Raw genomic sequence first — 23,261 nt, 5'->3', positions numbered from 1 at the left:
TCTTCAGCACATACCACCTTCAGGCGTAATTCCTTATCGTCGTCGGCCACTGCATTAACAAGTGGCACAGAATTCTTTGCATGTGTTAGCGTATACCACGCTTTTTGAAGAGTGACAAACCAAGCATAGTAAACGCAGGACTGCTACTCATATGTATGCGATTATTCAATTTGTAGTGGATACCCAGAAAGTGTGCTTCTAGCAGCTACACAAACATTGTTTAAAAAGGCTCGAAAAAGCTGCTCTTTCTGCTTCTGCGGCGACTGGCATTTTTCACTTGTGCATTCATCATTCGTCAGCGTTTTTGTTTTATTACAATACATGTGTTGTCATCAAATTCTAAATCCATGTTCAGTAAATGACATAGATTATTTTTTTAGGATTTGAACGTCGCAATACCAAAGTGTGATGATGAGGGGCGCCATAGTGGAGCGTTTCGGATAAGATTTATTTATATGGGGTTCTTCAACGCCCCATGTTGTCTAAGCAAATGGGGCTCAGCATTTCGCTTTCATCGATACGCATTCCCTGAGGACGGGATTCCATCCCGCCACGTTCAGATCAGCAGTCGACCAGTATAACACTGTAGCGGGGTTAGTATTAATGAAGAAAGAGGTCGTGATGGCTTCTTGACGTATAAAACGCGTAATTTAAGGCATTGGGTATTGATATATACTTCTCATCATCACGTCGTAAGCCTACACCAGGCCAATTTTAACCGCCGCAGTGGTCACTGCACTCGTTCGCAGATTTGAAAGACGCGCGTCCGATACTGAATGCGCCGAATGCATTTTTATGGATGCGCAATGCCAAAGACGCGTGCGACATGAGTGCATTTTTGTAAAGCGCAGGTCGTCGGTAATACCCGCAGTCGGCAAGTCCTTTGAGCGCACAAACACAGTAGACAGAGTAGGCGGAAAGAACTATTGTTACGTCCGAGTGCGCAGACAGTACTTCATTGCCTCTGCAAAGGCAATCTGTTCCAAGGTAAGCGAGCCAGCCCACCTGATGCCTTCTCCTCCACGACGTTACCTAACCCAGTGGTGCCGGTGTGTCTTGCGAAAGCCACGGCAAGCTCTCCACGTACGGGTCTGGTTCCAACCAGATGGTGCATCGTCGACATGAACTCTGGTGAGTCTCACTCAAAGCGTGGCAATCTCACTCGTCCTTGGGTGCAACCCGGCACTTCGGCTCCGGATTGCAGGATTATGACGCACCCCAGCGACGGGTCCCGATTGTACGATTCTGACGTGACCGAGCGACAGTTCCTATTGGACGTTCCTGACGTAAAGCTTCAACCCGGGGCCTATAAAAAACCAAGCAGCGCTTCGCCAAGCAGCCGACCTATGCGTCAGAGAGAAGACATCTTGGCTCTTCGAGTCCCTAAGCTGTCGACCGTAGATCCGAATGTGTAACACCTCAATTTATATGCTGTACATAAACCTTCCCTTAATTCACCGTCGTCTTATCGGCTCATCTATCAGCTCTGCGCAGAAGCCGTCGCGAACTGAGAAACGCACGCTAACACACAGCCAGTGACCTTGCCAGCGGCAAGTTTCGGAGCAGTGGCGCCTTTGGGACCGGGTTGGCATCGCGCCCTCGTTACATTCCACTGTCCTGTTTTTCTTTGTTTTCGGGCTACAAACTACACATCAATAGCCCAAGGTTCACTCTTGCAAATTATTCACAACCCTCTCCTGTGGCGTACCTCATAATCACTTGGTCCATTATATAACAGTTGGGTGGTTTCCCATAATATCGAACGATGACCTGTCGTCGACCTTCTTAATTTATTTGAAAATGGTATATATTGTCGCTTGATGAGTGGAAAGATTACATGCGCCATCCACGTTGCCTGGAAAAAGCTTTCAGTGGTTGTGGTTGTGAAAACTACCATCAGCATAGAAGCACAATAAATTAATAATCACGAACAGACGGTGTGCCACGCTTGACTGCGATGATGCTTTTTTCGACAATGGTGGTTAATTAGTACAAAAAGTAATAAGGCTACGAGCCTGAAATTCGTTTAGCTACACATATACATGTTTTTAGTTGCATGCAGGTATTTTGCGCTTCTATGGGTAGTGTGCATATTTTTACAGCGAAAGCTGCTTCGAGATAACAACTGGGATCTCGTCCAGCGCCCGTATTTGCAATCGTGTAAATACGACATATAAAACGTTTGAAAAGAGCAAATGAACAAGCAGCCGTCGCAAAATGCAAATACCCTAAATAGTTAGTCATCCAATGCTTCAACCCATTGCAAAAGCTTCTTTTTTTTTTTTCAGATAACAACAGTGGCACATACACACATCAGGAATAATTACTCACCGTTGTCAGCCACTGCATAAACAATTCGCATATATTTCCTCGCAATCGTTCAGTGGATTCTACGCTTCTCGGAAGCATGACAAAAAATAGCATAGCGAATGCCGGCCTACTACCCTGAAATCTTTAATAATAATGCCATAGTGGGCATCAAGCAAGTATGCTTGCAGCAGTTGCCCAAACATTGTTTAGAAAATGCTCTGAAAGGCCACTCTTTCAGCTTCTGCTGTGACTGTGCTGCGCCTTCCACGCCGGCCTGCCGTTTTTAAAAATAAGCTTAAAATCACCCACCGAAAGTTTTGTTACAGTTTTGAAGGTTTTTACTTTAAAAATGACGTACAAGACAGCAGCGAAGCTTTTATCAGCCTGCATATTTTTAAAACCGATAAAAGTTTACACTATAACACTTTCAAATGGAGAGATACGATCGCGCACTCTTCAACAAAAGAGTAAACAATTGAAAATTCTAATGACAATTAAAAAGGCGAAACTCGGCTTTGACATTTTCTAAACTTTGTACACTTATTGTCTAGCACATCGGCTAGATGATGCATAAATTGTTTCCACTTGCAGTGATCTCCCGTCGAATGAGGCCCCTGCGCATGGGTTGGCAATGGTAGATTAGACTTCTAGCCCGCTGAGTGTATAAAATTCACGCTCATATTTGAGCTCTTAAAAGACACCTAAAAACCTGCCCGGTTCACTGAGGATGCCAATTTCTAAATAATTTTGTCACGGGAGCAGTCATGGGGCGTGGTTACCAAAGAAGCAAAATCACACGTGATAAATAACAGGTTGCTCACGTAATGACTAGCAAGTCTCACATACTCGTGAGACTGGATGTCAGTAAACGCTGTGTTGAGTGCTTATGTAAGCACATCCACCAGACTAAACATAGTTGGATTAACCTTCGTGGTAGCTAGTACAATTCTAACGCTCTAAAATTCACAAGAAAGTTTGTAACATCGCTTTTTCACATTTCCTTTTCCCAACTCGTGGTTAAGCTGTAGGTAGGCATTACCAGTGAACTCGAATTTGTGGTTGAGTCGTGTTCGGTCATTTCTTGTACGCGTGTTCAATCTGTGCATATGCACGTAGTACACACTTTGAATGTTATACCTAATTCTACAATAAACACATAAAATTATTCGAAGGTATTACTTTGTTTCACTTCATTTTCCTCCAAAATTATACCATCAATAGTCACACCATGGGCAAGCGCCACGGGGAAGCTGATCAACATCAGCAGCAGCGGCGGCGGCCGCAATTTCGTGCGCGAGGCATCACATGTTCCCGCTAGCACGCACTGTGCAAGCCCAGCCCTCGAGAGCAGGTGACCCGAACGGCAAGCTGCCCCTGCTCCAGCCGAGCCCTAGTGACCGGGCGATCCTCAACGGTAAGCTCGAGTCTTGCCTCCTAGCTGTCTATATTCGCAGACCGTCTGCTGACAAAATGCGGTTTTCCCGACGGCTTTCGCCATCGCAGACGAATCATCAGACAGTCACCAGTAAATATTTTAATGCGCTAAAGGATGTGGGCAACATGAAGGTGCTGCTGACACGATAGAAGACCGATATTTCGAAGAGAACGGTGACAAAAACTAATGTTGCCTTAAGCTTGTAATAGGAAATTACACTTCCCTCAGTACCTAGTTAATGAACAACACCACTGGTAATTAACTGCCTACGTCTTCTTGCTAAATGCTTGTAAAAAGAATAGGTTTCTTTTTCACATTGCCTCTTAGTGGCATCTTACACATGCCAGTAAGACTCTTGTTCACAAAAATTGATCTTACAGATACAGCTTTCAACACTTGATTTTTACAGGCTGTCTGTGTCAGGGTATATGTTGTGATAATTTTGCCTGTTCCTATAAATCTTCAGCTCAATGCATGGTGTTCGGTTCAAAATTGTTTAGATTTTACGCTTAAATATTACAAAAGCTGGCAACAGAGTTTTAACTTGAATAATGGAGTTGCTGAGGCATTTTGACATACAGTTGAGAAGTATTTTGAAGGCTCTGGTCGCTGCTGTATACAAGCCTATCACAGTTTTCAAAATAGTTGTATTACTTGGTGACAGCTCCTGAATATTTATTTCAAATAAACTGTTTTGGAGTTCTAGGAGCATTTTTAAAAAGGTTTCGTTTCTATTTGAAAACTATAAGAAGAGTATTAGGTTAACTTAAGCGTTATTTTTGGGTTATTTCTTTATTGGCTTCATATTGAATTCGCTTTTTGAAAGTTACTACTCGCAAACCACCTGCTTGCGCGCATTTGTAGTACGACAGTGTTCATATTGTGAACGCTTCACCGCTCCACATGCATCCATCGCGGTGAAGTGAGCAAAAAAAAAAGCCATTTCCGATGGAGGCGGAAATGTTGTAGGCCCACGTACTCAGGTTTGGGTGCACGTTAAAGAACCCCAGGTGGTCAAAATTTCCGGAGCCCTCCACTACGGCGTCTCTCATAATCATATGGTGGTTTTGGGACGTAAAACCCCACAAATCAAGTGAGCAAAAAAAAAACGCTGGCTTGAGGCGGGTTTTCTACATGCTCAACATAGAGTAGATTTCGAAGTGTATTTGACCTAGAGGGAATACGCTGTCACCCACGTACTTCTCTTCTAATAGCGCGGCTTCTCGCTCCTCATGAACGGAATTGCTTTACGTGTTGGCAGAGTGACACTACGAAAATATTCGTTTGCAGGTCTATCGAGAAGCTGCTATATTCGTGCTTCTCGTTTAGCATCGTTATCATAATCAGTAGCGGTGGCATTCACTACGAGTAGCCTAAGATATGCCAGAGTGAATGCAAGCTGAGCCATCGCGTGACGTGCGTAACGCAGGCACTCAAGTGCTCCGAAACCGGCTCTTTGAGCTGCAACAAATGCTTATCGAGTTACGATTATTTTTATATAGTCCGCACATGAACTCTTCAAATCGTCATCATCCATTTTTCACTGCATATCTGCGCCGACTTCGATGCTTTCGGCGATCGTAGCAAACGGAGCGACGAATCTTGCGGCAGCGTCGACACAGGCGTGCACACAGCGTTTCTACAGCACCTTGGTAGCACAAACTACTTGATAGTGCGTCTTCCCATTCATCGTAGGCGGTTTGCCAGTACGCGTGCGAGCGTCAACTTTGGTCTCGCTTTCGTCGCGGCGTCTTCATCAGCTGTGCCCCCGCCCGACACGCGAACCCCTGCAGCATCGTCCTGGGCGCAGCCATGTTTGCTGACGACATTACGCACGAACCAATGAGCGCGCAGCTTCCAAGAGCCTTGCAAGAGCGCCTGGCGCAGTGCATTGTGGGGGGGGGGGGGGGGGGCGGGGGTATCCGCTCGCCTTTGGAAACTCGCTGCCGGGTTCTGTCGTATCCAGTGAAAGGAAGCGCGCTGAGGAGTGGATTTCACTTTTCGGCACTATTCACCCATTCAAAGGGAGTCGTCGCCAGAACTCGGAAAGATCCCGGGATTTCGCCAGGCCTGGGCGATACTGCATAGGGCCCCTAGTGCGCTATTCAGCCCTAGATTTTTCTTATTCAATTCATGAAATAAGTATTGTACAAATTAAAAAAAAAACATTCTTTTATCCGAATGCCCTGAAAATTGGTCATGTAGCAATTCTTTTATTTATACTTACGATGAGTACCTCCAAACTAAAAAAGAGAGGATGAAGGGTCACTATATAAATATATTTGCCGCGATAAATAGGCATTACGAGTTTTTTTTTGTTTTTTTTACTGATAGGATAGGCTGACACATTCAAAGTCTACACAGTCTCCGAGAGCATAAGATCGATCCTAAAAAGCATTCAAAATGAACCTCATTTTTAATAGAGCGGACTGTGTTAAGCACTCCTTTTGGACGTCAAATCATGTCGTACGTATATTCTCATCCATAACGGAAAAGCTGTTTTTTTAATTGCAGGTGGTCTATCTTAATATACAAAACAACTAGCATTGCTTTGTGCATTCGTTTCGGAAGAACACTTGTAAATTGAAGTAGAAAACTTTCTACGCAAGGTACAATAAAAAGTGAATTACTTTTTGAGGAGTTTTCTTTTCTTGTCATCAGCGTTGCTTCTATAACTAATGTTGCGTCCTGCATAATTTTTGCATACTTGAACATGAATGGCTTTATCGTAAGTTTTAAGTAACGCACGACATGGTCACTTGTTTCTCCGGTATCGAGACTGACCAAATTGTTATTGAATAAGTATGCTAGTCGTTTCTCACAAAGCTCTTTACTATTCCATGCAGTCAAAGAATGGCTTTAGCAGAGTTGGACCTGACCATATTAAACAGCGGCCAATCAAATTATTATTCATATCGAACTACTTCCACACACAAAATTTAACCAGCAAATATTGTAATAGGTTTTATATATTATAAATTTATATGTAATAAGCGTTTTAGAACAGAAAAGAAACAAACAAGCTTCACACACTGCGAATAGCCTAACGAGTGGATCGTTCCATGCTCCAACCCATGGCTAAAACTTCCTCTTCAGCACATACCCACTTCAGGCATAATTCCTTATCGTCGTCGGCCAATGCATTAACAAGTGGCACAGAATTTTTTGCATGTGTTAGCGTATACTACGCTTTTTGAAGAGTGACGAACCAAGCATAGTAAACGCAGGACTGCTACCCATATGTATGCGATTATTCCATTTGTAGTGGATACCAGAAAAGTGTGCTTCTAGCGGCTACACAAACATTGTTTAAAAAGGCTCGGAAAAGCTGCTCTTTCTGCTTCTGCGGTGACTGGCATTTTTCACTTGTGCGCTTATCCATCGTCAGCGTTTTTGTTTTATTACAATACATTTGTTGTGCATCAAATTTCTAATGCATGTTCAGTAAATGGCATAGAATATTTTTTTAGAATTTGAACGTCGAAATCCCAAGGTGTGATGATGAGGGGCGCCATAGTGGAGCGTTTCGGATAACATTTATTCCTATGGGGTTCTTCAACACCCCCCATTGTCTAAGCAAATCGGGCTTAGCATTTCGCCTTCATCGATACGCATTCGCTGAGGACGGGATTCCATCCCGCCACGTTCAGATCAGCAGTCCACCAGTAGAACACTGTAGCGGGGTTAGTATTAATAAAGAAAGAGGTCGTGATGCCTTCTTGACGTATAAAACGCGTTATTTAAGGCATTACGTATTGATATATACTTCTCATGATCACGTCACACGCTTACACTAGGCCGATTTTCACCGCCGCAGTGGTCACTGCACTCGTTCGCTTTTGAAAGACGCGCGTTCGATACCGAATACGCTGAACGCATATAGATGGAGGCGCAATTCCAGAGACGCCTGCGACATCAGTGCATTTTTGAAAACCGCAGGTCGTCGGTAATATCCACAGTCGGCAAGTCCTTTGAGCCCACAAACACAGTAGACAGAGTAGGCAGAAAGAACTATTGTTACGTCTGAGTGCGCAGACAGTACTTCAGTGCCTCTGCAAAGGCAATCTGTTCCAAGGTAAGCGAGCCAGCCCACCTGATGCCTTCTCCTCCACGACGTTACCTAACCCAGTGGTGCCGGTGTGTCTTGCGAAAGCTACGGCAAGCTCTCCACGTACGGGTCTGGTTCCAACCAGATGGTGCATCGTCGACATGAACTCTGGTGAGTCTCACTCAAAGCGTGGCAATCTCACTCGTCCTTGGGTGCAACCCAGCACTTCGGCTCCGGATTGCAGGATTATGACGCACCCCAGCGACGGGTCCCGATTGTACGATTCTGACGTGACCGAGCGACAGTTCCTATTGGACGTTCCTGACGTAAAGCTTCAACCCGGGGCCTATAAAAAACCAAGCAGCGCTTCGCCGAGCAGCTGACCTATGCGTCAGAGAGAAGACATCTTGGCTCTTCGAGTCCCTAAGCTGTCGACCGTAGATCCGAATGTGTAACACCTCAATTTATATGCTGTACATAAACCTTCCCTTAACTCACAGTCGTCTTATCGGCTCATCTATCAGCTCTGCGCAGAAGCCGTCACGAACTGAGAAACGCACGCTAACACACAGCCAGTGACCTTGCCAGCGGCAAGTTTCGAAGCAGTGGCGCCTTCGGGACCGGGTTGGCATCGCGCCCTCTTTACATTCCACTGTCCTGTTTTTCTTTGTTTTCGGGCTACAAACTACACATCAATAGCCCAAGGTTCACTCTTGCAAATTATTCACAACCCTCCCCTGTGACGTACCTCATAATCACTTGCTCCATTATATAACAGCTGGGTGGTTTCCCGTAATATCGAATGATGACCTGACGTCGACCTTCTTAATTTATTTGAAAATGGTATATATTGTCGCTTGATGAGCGGAAAGATATGCGCCATCCGCGTTGCCTGGAAAAAGCTTTCAGTGGTTGTGGTTGTGAAAACCACCATCACCATAGAAGCACAATAAATGAATAATCACGAAAAGACAGTGTGCCACGCTTGACTGCGATGATGTTTTTCTCGACAATGGTGGTTAATTAGTACAATAAGTAATAAGGCTACGTGCCTCAAATTCGTTTAGCTACACATATACATGTTTTTGGTTGCATGCAGGTATTTTGCGCTTCTATGGGTACTGTGCATATTTTTACAGCGAAAGCTGCTTCGAGATAACAAATGGGATCTCGTCCAGCGCCCGTATTTGCAATCGTGTTAATACGGCATATAAAACCTTTGAAAACAGCGAATGAACAAGCAGCCGTCGCAAAATGCAAATAGCATAAATAGTTGGTCATCCGATGCTCCAACCCATTACAAAAGCTTCTTTTTCTTCAGATAACAACAGTGGCACATACACACATCAGGAATAATTACTCATCGTTGTCAGCCACTGCATAAACAATTCGCATATATTTCCTCGCGATCGTTCAGCGGATTCTACGCTTCTCGGAAGCATGACAAAAAGTAGCATAGCGAATGCCGGCCTACTACCCTGAAATCTTTAATAGTAATGCCATAGTTGGCATCAAGCAAGTATGCGTGCAGCAGTTGCCCAAACATTGTTTATAAAATGCTCTGAAAGGCCACTATTTCAGCTTCTGCTGTGACTGTGCTGCGCTTTCCACGTCAGCCTGCCGTTTTTAAAAGTAAGCTTAAAATCACCCACCGAATGTTTTGTTACAGTTTTGAAGGTTCCTACTTTAAAAATGGCGCAAAAAATAGCTCAAAGCCTTTTCTCAGCCTGCATATTTTTAAAATCGATAAACGTTTACAATGTAACACTTTTAAATGGAGAGATACGATCGCGCACTCTTCAACAAAAGAGTAAGCACTTGAAAATTTTAATGACAATTAAAAAGGCAAAACTCGTCTTTGAGATTTTTCAAGCTTTGTACACTTATTGTCTAGCACATCGGCCAGACATTGCATAAATTTTTTCCACTTGCAGTGATCTCCCGTCGAATGAGGCCCCTGCGCATGGGTTGGCAATGGTAGATCAAACTTCTTGCCCGCTAAGTGTATAAAATGCATGCTCATACTTGAGCTCCTAAAAGACACCCGAAAACCTGCCCGGTTCACTGAGGATGCCAATTTCGAAATAATGTTTTCACGGGAGTGGTCTTGGGGCGTGGTTACCAAGAAAGCGAAAGCACACGTGATAAATAACAGGTTGCTCACGTAATTACTAGCAAGTCTCACATACTCGTGAGACTGGATGTCAGTAAACACTGTGTTGAGTGCTTATGTAAACACATACACCAGACTATACATGGTCGGATTAGCCTTCGTGGTAGCTAGTGCAATTTTAACGCTCTAAAATTCACCAGAAAGTTTGTAACATCGCTTTTTCACATTTATTTTTCCCGACTCGTGGTTAAGCTGTAGGTAGGCATTACCAGTGAACTCAAATTTGTGGTTGAGTCGTGTTCGGTAATTTCTTGTACGCGTACTCAATCTGTGCATATGCACGTAGTACACACTTTGAATGTTATAACTAATTCTACAATAAGTACATAAAATATTTCGAAGGTATTACTTTGTTTCACTTCATTTTCCTCCAAAATTATACCATTAATAGTCACGCCATGGGCAAGCGCCACGGGGAAGCTGATCAACATCAGCAGCAGCAGCGGCGGCCGCAATTTCGTGCGCGAGGCATCACATGTTCCCGCTAGCACGCACTGTGCAAGCCCAGCCCTCGAGAGCAGGTGACCCGAACGGCAAGCTGCCCCTGCTCCAGCCGAGCCCTAGTGACCGGACGATCCTCAACGGTAAGCTCGAGTCTTGCCTCCTAGTTGTCTATATTCGCAGACCGTCTGCTGACAAAATGCGGTTTTCCCGACGTCTTTCGCGATCACAGACGAATCACCAGATGATCACCAGTAAATGTTTTAACGCGCTAAAGGATGTGGGCAACATGAAAGCGTTGCTGGCACGATAGAAGACCGATCTTTCGAAAAGAACGGTGACAAAACCTGATGTTGCCTTAAGCTTGCAATAGAAAATTACACTTCCCTCAGTACCTAGTTAATTAACAACACCACTGGTAATTAACTGCGTACGTCGCCTTGCTAAATCCTCATTAAAAGGATAGGATTCTTTTTTATCTGGCCTCTAGTCCATCACTGAGAGGCGGATAATTCCAATAATCGTCTGTGGCCGGAACGTTTCGACAAGCGGGCTTCAAGGCTGCAACAGCTGTGGCCTTGAAGAATACGCTTGTCGGAACGTCGGCTCCAGCCACAGCCGTCGGGCTTCCATCTTCCCTTCAACTTATGCCGCTCTTGTTTCTCACTCGTGCTGTGCGTGCTTGCTATATACGCAGAAGCCATGTTGTACTTCGATTACCGTTCGGCAGCGATGGTTATCTCCAGCTTTGAGAACTGCATTTTGCGGAAGCCATCGCGTTAGCAAAAGGAGCGAGAGATGACGGGGACTGCGCACGGCGAGTAATAACAAGACAATGGATGCGTCCGCAAGTCGTAGTTTTTACTCCCTCTGCGCGGCTCCCGCCTATATACCTCGCTCACCCTCTCGAACACGCTCCAGAAGGCCCTATTCGAGGGGAAAAGTCAACCTTTTGTGATGGAAGGCCAACTATGTGCGGCGTGTCTCGCTGCCCTATGTTCGGCGTATGCTAGTTTTAAGGGCGTAGCCGTACATTCTCCGATGCATATTTACACGTTAATGAGCTCTGTTTGAAAGTAGTTTGATATAACGAATAACTTGATTTAGTATTGTGAGATCCAACTGTAATAAAATTGTTCTTTGACTGCATAGAATTGTAAAGAACTTAGCGGTAAACTGTTAGAAATCTTATTCAATAATTATTTTGTCGGTCTCAGTACTGAAAATACTAGTGACAATGACATGCGTTACTTAAATCTTACTTACGACAAAGCCCTTCATGTTTACATATGCTACAATGATGTTGGAAGCAACAGTAGTGTTATAAGCGACACTCATAGCATACAAAATAAAGCTTCTCAAAAAGTAGTAGACTTTCTATAGCACCTTGTGCAGAAAGATTTCAACCTCGATTTAGGAGGCTTTCTGCTGAAACAAATGCACGCAGCAAAACTAATTGTGCTGTGTAAAGAGACGTCCCAGTGTCGCTGTTGCCTACACTTAGATAAACACAACTTTTTCGATAAGGATGAGATTATACATAGGACACAATTTTACGTCCGGAAAGAGCGCTTGACCCAGTCCACTCTGATAGAAATTGGGTTCATTTTATTGCTTTCAATGACCGACTTTTGGCTCTGAATATCTGAATAAGCTTAGACTGTCTTAACCTAGCCTGTTATTTGAAGAACAAAACTCGTCATGCAAGTTTATCACTGCTAAGTACTCACTCTTATTCCGCTCTTAATTGTGTTGCAGGTACTAATTGCAAATACAGGTAAATAAAATTGGTACACAACCATTTTTCCTGGCATTCCGCATAGAAAAATGTTTCTTTTCATCTAGTACAGTACTCAAGAATCAAATGAGGACAACCTAGAGCTCAATAGCGCACAAAGGGCTCTATGCAGTATTGCCCGAACGAGGCGAAAACTTGAGAACTTTCCAAGTTCTGGCGATCCCCCTCCCCTTTGAAAGAGTCAACTGTGCAAAAAGTCATATCCATCTCTCAGACTTGTCAGGATGGTCGAACACCTGGAATCGTGGCAAGCATGGTCGACACTGTTGAACGGTGTCTTCAAACAAAAGATATTATTTCTTCATTTCACTCAGTGAAAACAGTGGCGTAACTAGATAGGACGGCGCCCAGGGCAAATATATTTCCGCGCCCCTCATTATGCCCGTGATAATGTTTGTTATTATTATTATTATTATTAATAATAATAATAATAATATTATTATTATTATTATTAATAATAATAATATTATTATTAATAATAATTATTACTACAGCTCCTATTAATAATAATATTATTATTATTAATAATAATAATATTATTATTAATAATAATTATTACTACAGCCCCCCCCCCCCCCCCCATTAAAAGCGCTAATGTAGGCTTCCGCGATTGCCTACTGGCGCGCGGCGGGCCATTTCGGAGGCCAAGGGCCACCAGTTCTGATTTCGATGAGCTACGCCCGCGTTTTTGTATAGTATTTTTCTTTTTTTATTCAAACTTCCGGAAGTCCCTTACCCGTCATTGTTCTCTTCCAGTCCACACTGCAAAAATCTTGACGGCACGGGCGCTTCCCAGGCCCAAGTTTCTCGTACCTAAGCTTTCGCGCTATTTGTGCATCCCAAGGAATGCAGGGTGAGTACAAAACAAAGCAACCAGCTAGACACCGCGCCCTCGGGTCTGGTATGGGGGTTAAACTGGTCGGAGTGTTCTGCCGTTTCGCTCCGTTCGCTGTTCCATTGATGGAGGTCATCCTTGTGCGGCCGCATTCTTTCAGGGAAGTTCTTGGTTTCTCCAACGTACGAAGCGGGGCAGTCGGCACATGCTGTCGGGTACACTACGCTCTGCGCTTTTTTCGCAGGTGCGTGTTCTTTGGGCCAAAGGATGAACCTGCCCATGGCGGTGGATGGCATGTGGGAAACGTTGACCCCCGCCCTTCTATTGCTTTGCTGGCGCCCGCGATGCAGGGAATCAACAAACGTCGCCGTCGTGTCACGCTTTCTCCGTCTTTCCTCCAGAGAACTCTGCGAATAAACGCCTTTGTTTAGCCTTTGGTGCCGAGGTCACGGATTATATTCGCCCTTCCTTCCGCCGCTGCGTGGACGATTAGTCGTTGGACGATCGGCTATTTCGTTGGAGTTTTCTGTTCTTACTCAAAAAAGGTGCATTCGAACTTTTTTATTTTATTTTGTTTACGTACGTGGTTGGTTTCAGGGAAGCTTTCAGTAAGTGGTTTGGGAGGCTGGTGGGGTTCGCTGAAACTCATCTAACCCAGTGCTGCGGAGCACAAAACAAAGCTTAGCCGAGGGTCATGGGAAGGCACGGAGGTAGCGCAGCAAAATGAAAATAGAGGATCCTTTTCCCGATGCAAAAGCCATTGCGGCAACCCTTTCCTTCACCACCATCCCCACTTCCAGTCGTACATTACAACCTCGCCCCTCCCCCCTTCCAGGCGGTTTTACGGAAAAAAACATTGACAACCTTTCCAGGGGGCGCCAACCCGAGGACTCGGCTTGGCGCCCCCTCCCTAGTGGCGCCCGGGGCACTTGTACCCCCTTGCCCCCCCCTAGTTACGCCACTGAGTGAAAATGTGCGCTTATACAGTAGTGCGTCAGAAGGATTTTCTGGTGATATTTACAGCGGCGAAGCTCGTTAAGGCGTGGGTCGTGGGTCCTGTCGTAAGTGAATGTAGGCACCTGTACTTATGTCTTGAAGCGGTCGTTTTGTGGCGGTACTTGTACATATAACGAATGCATATATGCTGAAAATGCAAGATACTAGATGGCGTTACTTGTAGTGCGATACGCGAAAGGCGGCGTCGGCTCGCGTTTTAAGACAGAACACAGATGCGCGAGCGCGGGAAAAAATGGGAATGACGTCATACGAAAACTTTGGCGATCACGTGTTTGTCGGCGGTGCCGTACGATAGGGGGCGCGGTGTAGAGAAATAAAAGCAGCTTTGACGCAGGTGCGTGTTCAGAAGGTCGGCGGGTGGACAATGGTTCAGAGCAACGTGCGTGTAAGGTGGCGGTTGCTCGCGCTCGAAGACGAAACCCCGGTGTTCTAGGGCGCGAGGCAGAAGCGTGTCGTGAAGCTGGGCTTCAGTGCCACACAAGATGCCGATGCTCGAGCGCGGGACACCGAAGCGGCGGGGCAGCTGCGTCAGGCCGCACGAGAAGCTGTACCTGGCGCCCAATCTTCCACTCGAAGGTGTCAAAAGGTTTCTCGACCAGGACATGCACGTATACGACAGGTCGAGACCCTTCCTTTAGGTCTGCCACTTCAATGTTAACGTATCGGACGCGAACCAACATTGGTTGATGCAATATTCGATGAACAGGTATGCACTTAGCTGCATCTTTTTAGATTACCCCGATCGCAAGACGACCATCAGGAGAACGTGCATCGACGTCATGTTTGCAAGCTTTCACCTACAACCAGTGCAAAAACTGGTTTCGTTGCATTTCACCGGCCATAAGGCGGTCATATTGAAAGAAAAACGAATACGGAAGTAATAAACTACATTGTTTATGAAACGCTCTTCAACGACATTTTACTTACGAGTTTTTTTAGGTGTGGGCGAGGTATTTTAAATAGCAAGAGCTTCGTCCAACTCTTCATTATGAAACTCGTAGTAATACCAGCATTTTTTTAAAGGAACGAGCTGTTTAAATGCGTTTTAAAGCTTTAGGTGCTGCGTGTGCACCCTTGCTGTCTTCAAGAGTAGAAATTTTCAGCGTCAGCTTCATAATATATATTTGTTAACTTCTCTGCACGTACTTACGTCAGTGTCTTTCTGCTGTGTTCCCAGCTCCACCGATCTCATAGAAGACATCAACCTTGGAATAGGATTCCACGCAGACACAGTGAGCTGGCGTTTTTCAAGGCGTCCAAACAGCGCAGACCACACCACGGGATGAATTCGTGATTTGAAGACTTCGAAGATCTAATACAGCCGGAATTTCATCACGCAATGAGTGGGGGTGCAGATGATTTTCGCGAGTGGTAAGACCTCCGAGCCGAGCTCAATTTCGTGAGACAACACTGTCCACATCCGTCACGGTGTAAACCAACGGACGCCCACACCACGCAGCCACAATCAGGTAAACCTACCCATGATTCTTACGGAGAACGACTGCGGGGACCAAACACAGCAGTGGCAACTGAAGTAGAACACGCATGAAACATAATGTGGAAAGAGAAAGCAAACGAGATGAGGGCGCAGCATGTGAAACTTATAATCAAATCACCGCGGATATAGCAGGCACAAAAAATACTGCTGTAAACGGCTGGCAAAGAAGCGTGCGCCACCGAGTGAAGTGAATGCACCATGGAGATGAATTCCCCAATGACAATCCGATGAGAAACGGACGCTGTACTCCTTGTAGCTCAGAATAGCAATATACACCAAAGGCTACTGTCGCCAAACAGCAAAGACTCGAAAAACAGGAGAACATGACATCTCCCCAAGATCACTGGCGATGGCGATCATCGACTAGCGCAAGGTTAGATGCAGAACATCCGGGCCCAGAACACCAGCAGTACCGCCCTACATCTAGGCGCCGAACTAGAGAGCAGGTGATCAACGCTGATTTAGAGAGCCATCGCGGCGAGCACGGCGGTAAAGTGCCAAAACTTGAAACTCTCGAAGGCTACGGGCACCGACCAGACCAGCCCTCTGCTGGCCGATTTGAAAACGAAGTCAACTTCACATCATGCCAAGAACACCTGCAAAGGCTCTCTTCGGTCACCGAAAGGTCACATGCCGAACGTCCTGGCCCAAAACACCACCAGTACCACCTCTCACCTAGGCGCCGCACTAGAGAGCAGGCGTTTAACACCGATTCAGAGAGTGATGACTGTGAGCACAGTGGGAAAGTGCCAAAACTGGAAACTCTCGAAGGCGACGGGCACCGACTGGACCAGCCCTCCGCTGGCCCATTCGAAAATGATGTCAGAGTCACATCACGCCAAGAACGCCTGCAATGGCTCTTGTTGGCCACCGAAAGGTCACATGCAAAACGTTCTGGCCCACAACACCACCAGTACCGCCCTTCACCTAGGCGCCGTACTAGAGAGCAGGCGATTAATACCGATTCGGAGAGCCATGGTGGCGAGCACGGCGGTAAAGCGCCAAAACTGGAAACTCTCGAAGGCGACGAGCGCCGACCGGACCAGCCCTCTGCTGGCCCATTCGAAAACGAGGTCAACTTCACATCCCGCCAAAAACGCCTGCAAGAGCTCTCGTTGGCCTCCGAAAGGTCACATGCAGAACGTCCAGTCCTAGAACACCTGCACTACCACCCTTCACCTAGGCACCGCACTAGAGAGCAGGCGATTAACACTGATTCAGAGAGCCATGGCGACGAGCACGGCGGTAAAGTGCCAAAACTGGAAACTCTCGAAGGTGACGAGTGCCAACCGGACCAGCCCTCTGCTGGCCGACTTGAAAACGAGGTCAACTTCACATCACGCCTAGAACGCCTGCAAGGGCTATTGTTGGTCACTGAAAGGTCGCATGCCGAACGTCCAGGCCAACAACACCTGCAGTACCACCCCTCACCAAGGCGCCGCACTAGAGAGCAGGCGATGAACACCGATTCAGAGAGCCATGGCGGCATGCACGGCGGCAAAGTGCCAAAACTGAAAACTCTCGAAGACTACGGGCACCGACCGGACCAGCCCTCTGCTGGCCGATTTGAAAACCAGGTCAAATTCACATCACGCCCAGAACGCCTGCAAGGGCTATTGTTGGTCACTGAAAGGTCGCATGCCGAACGTCCAGGCCAACAACACCTGCAGTACCACCCCTCACCAAGGCGCCGCACTAGAGAGCAGGCGATGAACACCGATTCAGAGAGCCATGGCGGCATGCACGGCGGCAAAGTGCCAAAACTGGAAACTCTCGAAGACTGCGGGCACCGACCGGACCAGCCCTCTGCTGGCCGATTTGAAAACGAAGTCAACTTTACATCACGCCTAGGACGCCTGCAAAAGCTCTTGTTGGTCACCGAAAGGTCGCATGCAGAACGTCCAGGCAAACAACACCAGCAGTACCACCCCTCGTCAAGGCGCCGCACTAGAGAGCAGGTGATTAGCACTGATTCAGAGAGCCATGGCGGCGAGCACGGCGGTAAAGTGCCGAAACTGGAAACTCTAGAAGGCGACGAGCGCCGACCGGCCCAGCCCTCTGCTGGCCAGTTTGAAAATGAGGTCAACTTCGCATCACGCCTAGAACGCCTGCAAAGGCTCTTGTTGCTCACCGAAAGGTCGCATGCAGAATGTCCAGGCCAACAACACCAGCAGTACCACCCCTCACCAAGGCGCCGCACTAGAGAGCAGGTAATGGACACCGATTCAGAGAGCCATGACAGCGAGCACGGCAGAAAAGTGCAACAATTGCAAAGTCTTGAAGGTAAAGGTCGCCGACCAGACCAGTCCCCTGCTGGCCGACTCGAAGAAGAGTTCAACATCACGTCTGCGATGGCAATTTTGGCGCTCCTGTTTCTTCTCCTTCATCTCATTAGCAACCTTGCGCCACGTATTTCAACTTAATATGTACCAACTAGCCCAACATTACAAACTGTTACATACCAAGAACGCCTGCAATAGCTCTTGTTGGCCATCGAAAGATCATATGCAGTGCGCCCGGTGCCAGAACACAAGTAGTACCGCCCCTCACCATAGGTGGCGCACTTGAGAGCAGGCGATCAACACCGAATCAGAGAGCCATTACAGAGAGGCATGACAGCGAGTTCGGCAGAAAAGGGCAAAAGCTGCACCGACCAGACCAGTTCTGCACTGGTCGACAAGAACTCTTTTCGGACGCTACACCTGAGGTTCAACCAAAAATAGAACAATTCATGGAAAGTTTTTAAAAGTTATGCAAGAGATCTTAACACCGACTTCTATGGCTTTGTGTACAAAGAGACGCGTGAGCACGTATACTTGTGAGTTTGCCCCACATGATTCTTCATGCATTTCCTGAAAAGCCGTAGATTAGTCGAGGTTTCCTGGACACCCGTTTTTTTTTAACTTAAGAGCAAAGAATAAAAAAGTGTCGTCATTGATTCACGTTTTCTTTTACTTACCACTGAACGAGAGTGAGAACTTTTCACCTTTTGCAGTTCTTCTATCCCATAACGGAGGCAAAGGTCAAGTCTATGCCTGTCTATTACTGCATCTTCATTGTGACCTATAAAACCATCTACTCCTAGACGTATTCTTTTCCGCGCTGGTGTCCTATCAAGGGACACATAGGAAATATTGAAATCACGAGATTAGGCTCAGAAATTTGCAACAATTGAAGTTATTCTTAATATTTTTTCAAGCAGTTTCAAAGCGCCCTCAAAATCGCAGGCTGCTGTTTCTTGAGGCGGAGGACTGACCCACTGGGGGCCGGATGGCGGTGAGGGGGTAAAGTTTGCGAGCAAAGACAAAATGCGGCGATGCAAACAATCTTGCCGTAACACGGATAGTTAGCCTATTACGTGCTTGTTCATTAGCGATACCTTTAAAAAACACTTTTACGAGAAATTTTGGCGTCGGCTTCGGCGTCAAATATTGTGAGCGAAAAATCGTCTGGCCGTGATTGGATAATTGAGTTGCAAACACACTAACAAGTTTAGAAGCATCCTATTTGGCATATAACATATTCTATTAGCGTGCCAAGTAGGTGTTCTACCCAACAGCCACGCGATTGGTTGGAAACAGAACGAAAATAACTTCGTCTGCTTGGAAGTGCTGTGAATATGTCATTTATAATTTACACACCTGTATACAGGCATCACAACGTACGGATTTTCGCACTAATATTGTGTGGTACAAGCGTATGTTCTGATCGGGCGAAAGGACATGCGATATTTGTTACACTTTCGTGGTCTAAAGCTGGCCACAGACTACAAAAGGCACACACCTGTGGTTGCATAGCAACTTTGAGAACACGTCATGCGCGAAATTCCTCGTCGTTTAAAGCATACCGCCCAATACACAGACTGCAGTCATATTCGAAACCATCAGTGCCACTAGCCACTTTTAACTTCATCGCTTGCATTGTAGTAATTAACAATTTGAATTTCTCAAGTAACATCCAACTTTAAACCGAAAGCACTAAACATTAAAACTGGGCACTAGCGCGAGATATCGCTGTCGCGTTCAACTTTTAATGGTGAAGCTTGAGGATCCCCAATTCTTTGGACAGAATATATACATGAACAGAAACACTGACAATAGAAGCTAGAGAAACAACGCGGGTGCTTTTGATGCTCGATTGCCTAGTAAGGAGGGTTTACAGATACACAAATAAGAAGCAATCGAAAAACTCCACCCAATTTATATTAGGAGCACCCAACGTTTCGAAGCCTGTCCGCTTTTTTCCTCGGGGGTAAGAAAGCCAGAGATGTGCGGCGCGTATATGCGCCTGCTGGCCGCGCGTCAGAACAGAGTAATGTACAGTAGAGCAAAGCAAGTATAATTTGGATTGTGTGCGTGTGTGTGTCTGCCTCTCTTCTCAGTTTGTCTGTCTGTCCTTCTGAGTGAGTGAGTGAGTGAGTGAGTGAGTGAGTGAGTGAGTGAGTGAGTGAGCTAGCGAGTGAGCGACACATTTGTTACGTGAACCCACTCCTCTCGTTCAGGGTAGACTGATTAACTTTATATATCAACTTCAAAAGGAACTAGTACTGTGCAGTCGGCTAATTCCACGTTGGCTCTTAGGCTAAGCCTCACCGCCGCGTCATTTTCTGTGCTCTCTGGACAGCCCAAAAGTGAACCCGCTTTCAGGAGTTTCTGAAGCCGGAGCACCACTTTACCGGGTTGATTTCTTCACTGTGCACTAACGAGGGGCTTTGCCAGAGAATGCGCTCTAGTGTTTGCTACTTCCCCACTACGGGGGCACGGCTCACTAGCTTAAGTATCTGGTAAATTTTATAAATAAACCCAAAACTTTATATGAATCTGTCCGTGCTGTTTTCTTTCAGGAGGGAAGTAGACCACCCGGCTTAGACACTGTGTGATCTCATTTTATGTGACGGGCTGCTCTGTATAGTCCAACGTCGTGGGCTACAGGGGAAAACCTCCGTGGGCGAGGTACGTCATACCTCTGCGCCATTGAGTGGGCCAGCTCGATGAGGTAGGTGGAGCCTCCTTTAAAATGGTCCAGCATCGAACCACAAAAAGATGTGATTACACATGTATTTTTTACTAGGAACACAAAGTGCTTCCATGGCGATTGCACCGACGGCAAAAACATGGCATATTCCCAAGAATATCTGAATACGTTTCCACGATTATAATTGATGGGAGTGAAGTTGATGACTGCCTGAAAACTAGTCGCCGCTTTGCCACAATTGCGAAGCAAGGAAGGCTATAACAACAAACTGGAAGGACATGCGCCGAATGGCAAGCAGATCGAAACGTTGCCCGCATTTCTCACGCACATATGAAGCTCAAAACGTACTCTCAGGTACAGATGAACGCGAATAAGCGTCTCAATTCTTACTTCGCTGTGTCTAAAACCCGCGCCTTCTTCCCAAACGGAGACTGTGCAACCATTCCAGGGATCTTGGTGCGCCCGTTACCTACAACTGAAACGTTCCAGCGAAAGTACAACAGCAGCCAAGACGTACATTCATTCCCACCACGAGATAAGTGCGTGCGAGCGAGCGTCACTCTGAGGGACAAAGTACACGGCGAAGATAGGAACGCCCGCCAGCGCGCGCACATGGCGCCATCTTGCTGGTAATGCTGAAAACGCTAAAGTTTCCGCATGGTCTCCGAGATGTTGGGCACGCGGCGTGTTTCTCTTTGGCCATCTCAACTACCACACCTTCCCGCAAAACCAACTAGTATCCCCTCGTGGGCCCGGCTACTACGAGGGGGGTATTAAGTGAGGGTTTCGGCAGCAGCGGAGACTATGGCATACAGCGAAGCACCCAGAATTCTAGCGTTCGCGTTGCTTTTTTTTTCTTTCTACGAGCGAGAATCACCGCCAGAATGTTCTGGCTGAACTGAAGAAATGTTTTTGTTTCTGTACCTGTATTTATTTTGCTCTATTCACGAAGAAAAGGATAACAACTGCTGCATTTTCCTGATAGGTAATTGCAAGTAGGTATACTTCTTTATGGGAGTACTGCGTTTTTTCTATTACGGCCATTTTTCCTCGGTGCTAAATACCTATATTCAAGAACTATAGAACTAATTAAGTATTCCTCCATTCCTCTGCAGTTTAGACTTGTATGGGGGAAAGTGGACTATTTATTCTCACTGAATGTCATTGCTTTTCTATCATTACTCATAATTTAATAATTATATCGTGTACTGATATTTATGAAGAGATGTAGCAGAAGCGCAGTGACGCTCGATATAATTTAGTGTCCTGGTCATGTCGTTGAAATAGGGTACGTGAGAAGTAATTTCGCTGGAATAAAGGCTTAGATTAGCCGACCTATATTCACTCCCCACGTCTCTCACATTGAGCGTTTCTGAACTTGCATTGTCTCCATTTTCATCATTTGAATTTTGAATATGTTTCGGAAGCACAATGGCAATATTCATTTCGTGCTCACCTACTGTACTATTGAGTGCATCGAAATGAAAGGGTCGCACATGTAGCATATTGGCGTCTTTCTAATAAAAACTAAGTATTTGCTGAGGTAGGCTGGTAAAGAAAGAAGTGAGAATTGTTGCTGGTATGTATTAACGCAGTGTTGCATACTAGGTACGATAAACTCTGAACGCGTGTTGCGTACTTCTTGAAAAAGCAAAACATTTCGATGTTCGTTCTTACATTGCCCAATGTATCCACTGAACAACGTAAATCTTCCATGCTAATGGGTCACCAAAACGTGCCTGTAACCAGATCGTTGTCGTCTCAGAACCATCGACGTTCAGTCTCGATATATTCTAAAAGCGTAGCGACCACCAGCACACTCCTCTCTCTATCCTGCTTCTGCGGCTCGCCATGAGGATTCTTGCGACTGCGGTACAATTATAAATAACGCTAGTTCTATGAAATGAAAGAAAAAGGACCCCTTTAATGCAGTATATAATCTTTGAGGATAGAACGCGGAACTGTTCTGATTTTGCTTGTTGATCGGGCTTCCTGCAAACTTTGATGCACAGTAAGTTTCCTGCACATGCATATCTCTTGCATATCTCTTGCACTAATATGGGCGGCGCCAATTCCGAGCGAAAAAGTCTATTTGAGATTATATACGCCCAAGCAGTTACTTTTCCTCTCGTACAACTTAGGCCACCTTTCTAAACTGAGGGTGAAGTTCACTAAAAGTGCAAAACCAAATTTTTTCTCGCCAAATGCAAGTTTAGCTGTAAGCGCGGCAGCTTTTTTGACAATACGAAGCAGCGCCGTGGCACGGAGAAACGAGCGGGCTAGCCCACCTCTGGAAATACGCTCTCTGCGCGATTGGGACAGCCGGAAGAAAACCCGCCGCGCGCCAGCCATCTCGGAGGCCATGGTTTTCACCGCAACGCGCGCCACCGCGCGCTCACTGCATCATTTTGCTGGTAATGCTGAAAGCATGATAGTTCACCCCTGAGATGTCCAACCCCATCGGTAAGTGGTAGATATAAATAGCTTGCCGTCGGAACATTGAAGGACGGGCTGCTCGGTTGCTCAGTGCTTAACGCCTCGCATTCACGGTTCAGAGGTTCTCCATTCGATTCCGCGTTCCGGAGTCTCTTTAGGTTTTTTTCTTGTGTTTTCATATACATAAATACGTATACAAATCGGTGAGGGAAGGCGACGACCACACTGACGTCGACGCTGACACCGACGCGAAAATCCTGTAGTGAGTATCCATATGATTGCACCGCCACCAAACA

The 23,261-nt window shown here is 46.1% G+C and overlaps 1 protein-coding gene across 2 annotated transcripts; it reads left to right on the top strand.

The window, feature by feature from the left end:
• Positions 1-3,536: 3,536 nt before the first annotated feature.
• On the top strand, positions 3,537-18,477 carry LOC142777443 (uncharacterized). 2 transcript variants are annotated; one of them, XM_075881865.1, is made up of 3 exons: positions 3,537-3,724; positions 10,358-10,550; positions 15,235-18,477. In XM_075881865.1, exon 3 carries the CDS (start codon positions 15,879-15,881, stop codon positions 17,976-17,978), a length of 2,100 nt encoding a protein of 699 aa, XP_075737980.1. In that variant the 5' UTR covers positions 3,537-3,724; positions 10,358-10,550; positions 15,235-15,878; the 3' UTR covers positions 17,979-18,477. The 2 variants fall into 2 exon arrangements, with proteins under 2 accessions (XP_075737980.1, XP_075737981.1); XM_075881866.1 differs by lacking the exon at positions 3,537-3,724 and having other exon boundaries at positions 10,192-10,550.
• Positions 18,478-23,261: the final 4,784 nt, after the last annotated feature.

Source organism: Rhipicephalus microplus, chromosome X (genome assembly GCF_043290135.1).
Source record: "Rhipicephalus microplus isolate Deutch F79 chromosome X, USDA_Rmic, whole genome shotgun sequence".
NCBI lineage: Eukaryota > Metazoa > Arthropoda > Arachnida > Ixodida > Ixodidae > Rhipicephalus > Rhipicephalus microplus.
Note: the sequence above shows the minus strand (reverse complement) of the source record. Positions and strands in the feature narration are given on the sequence as shown.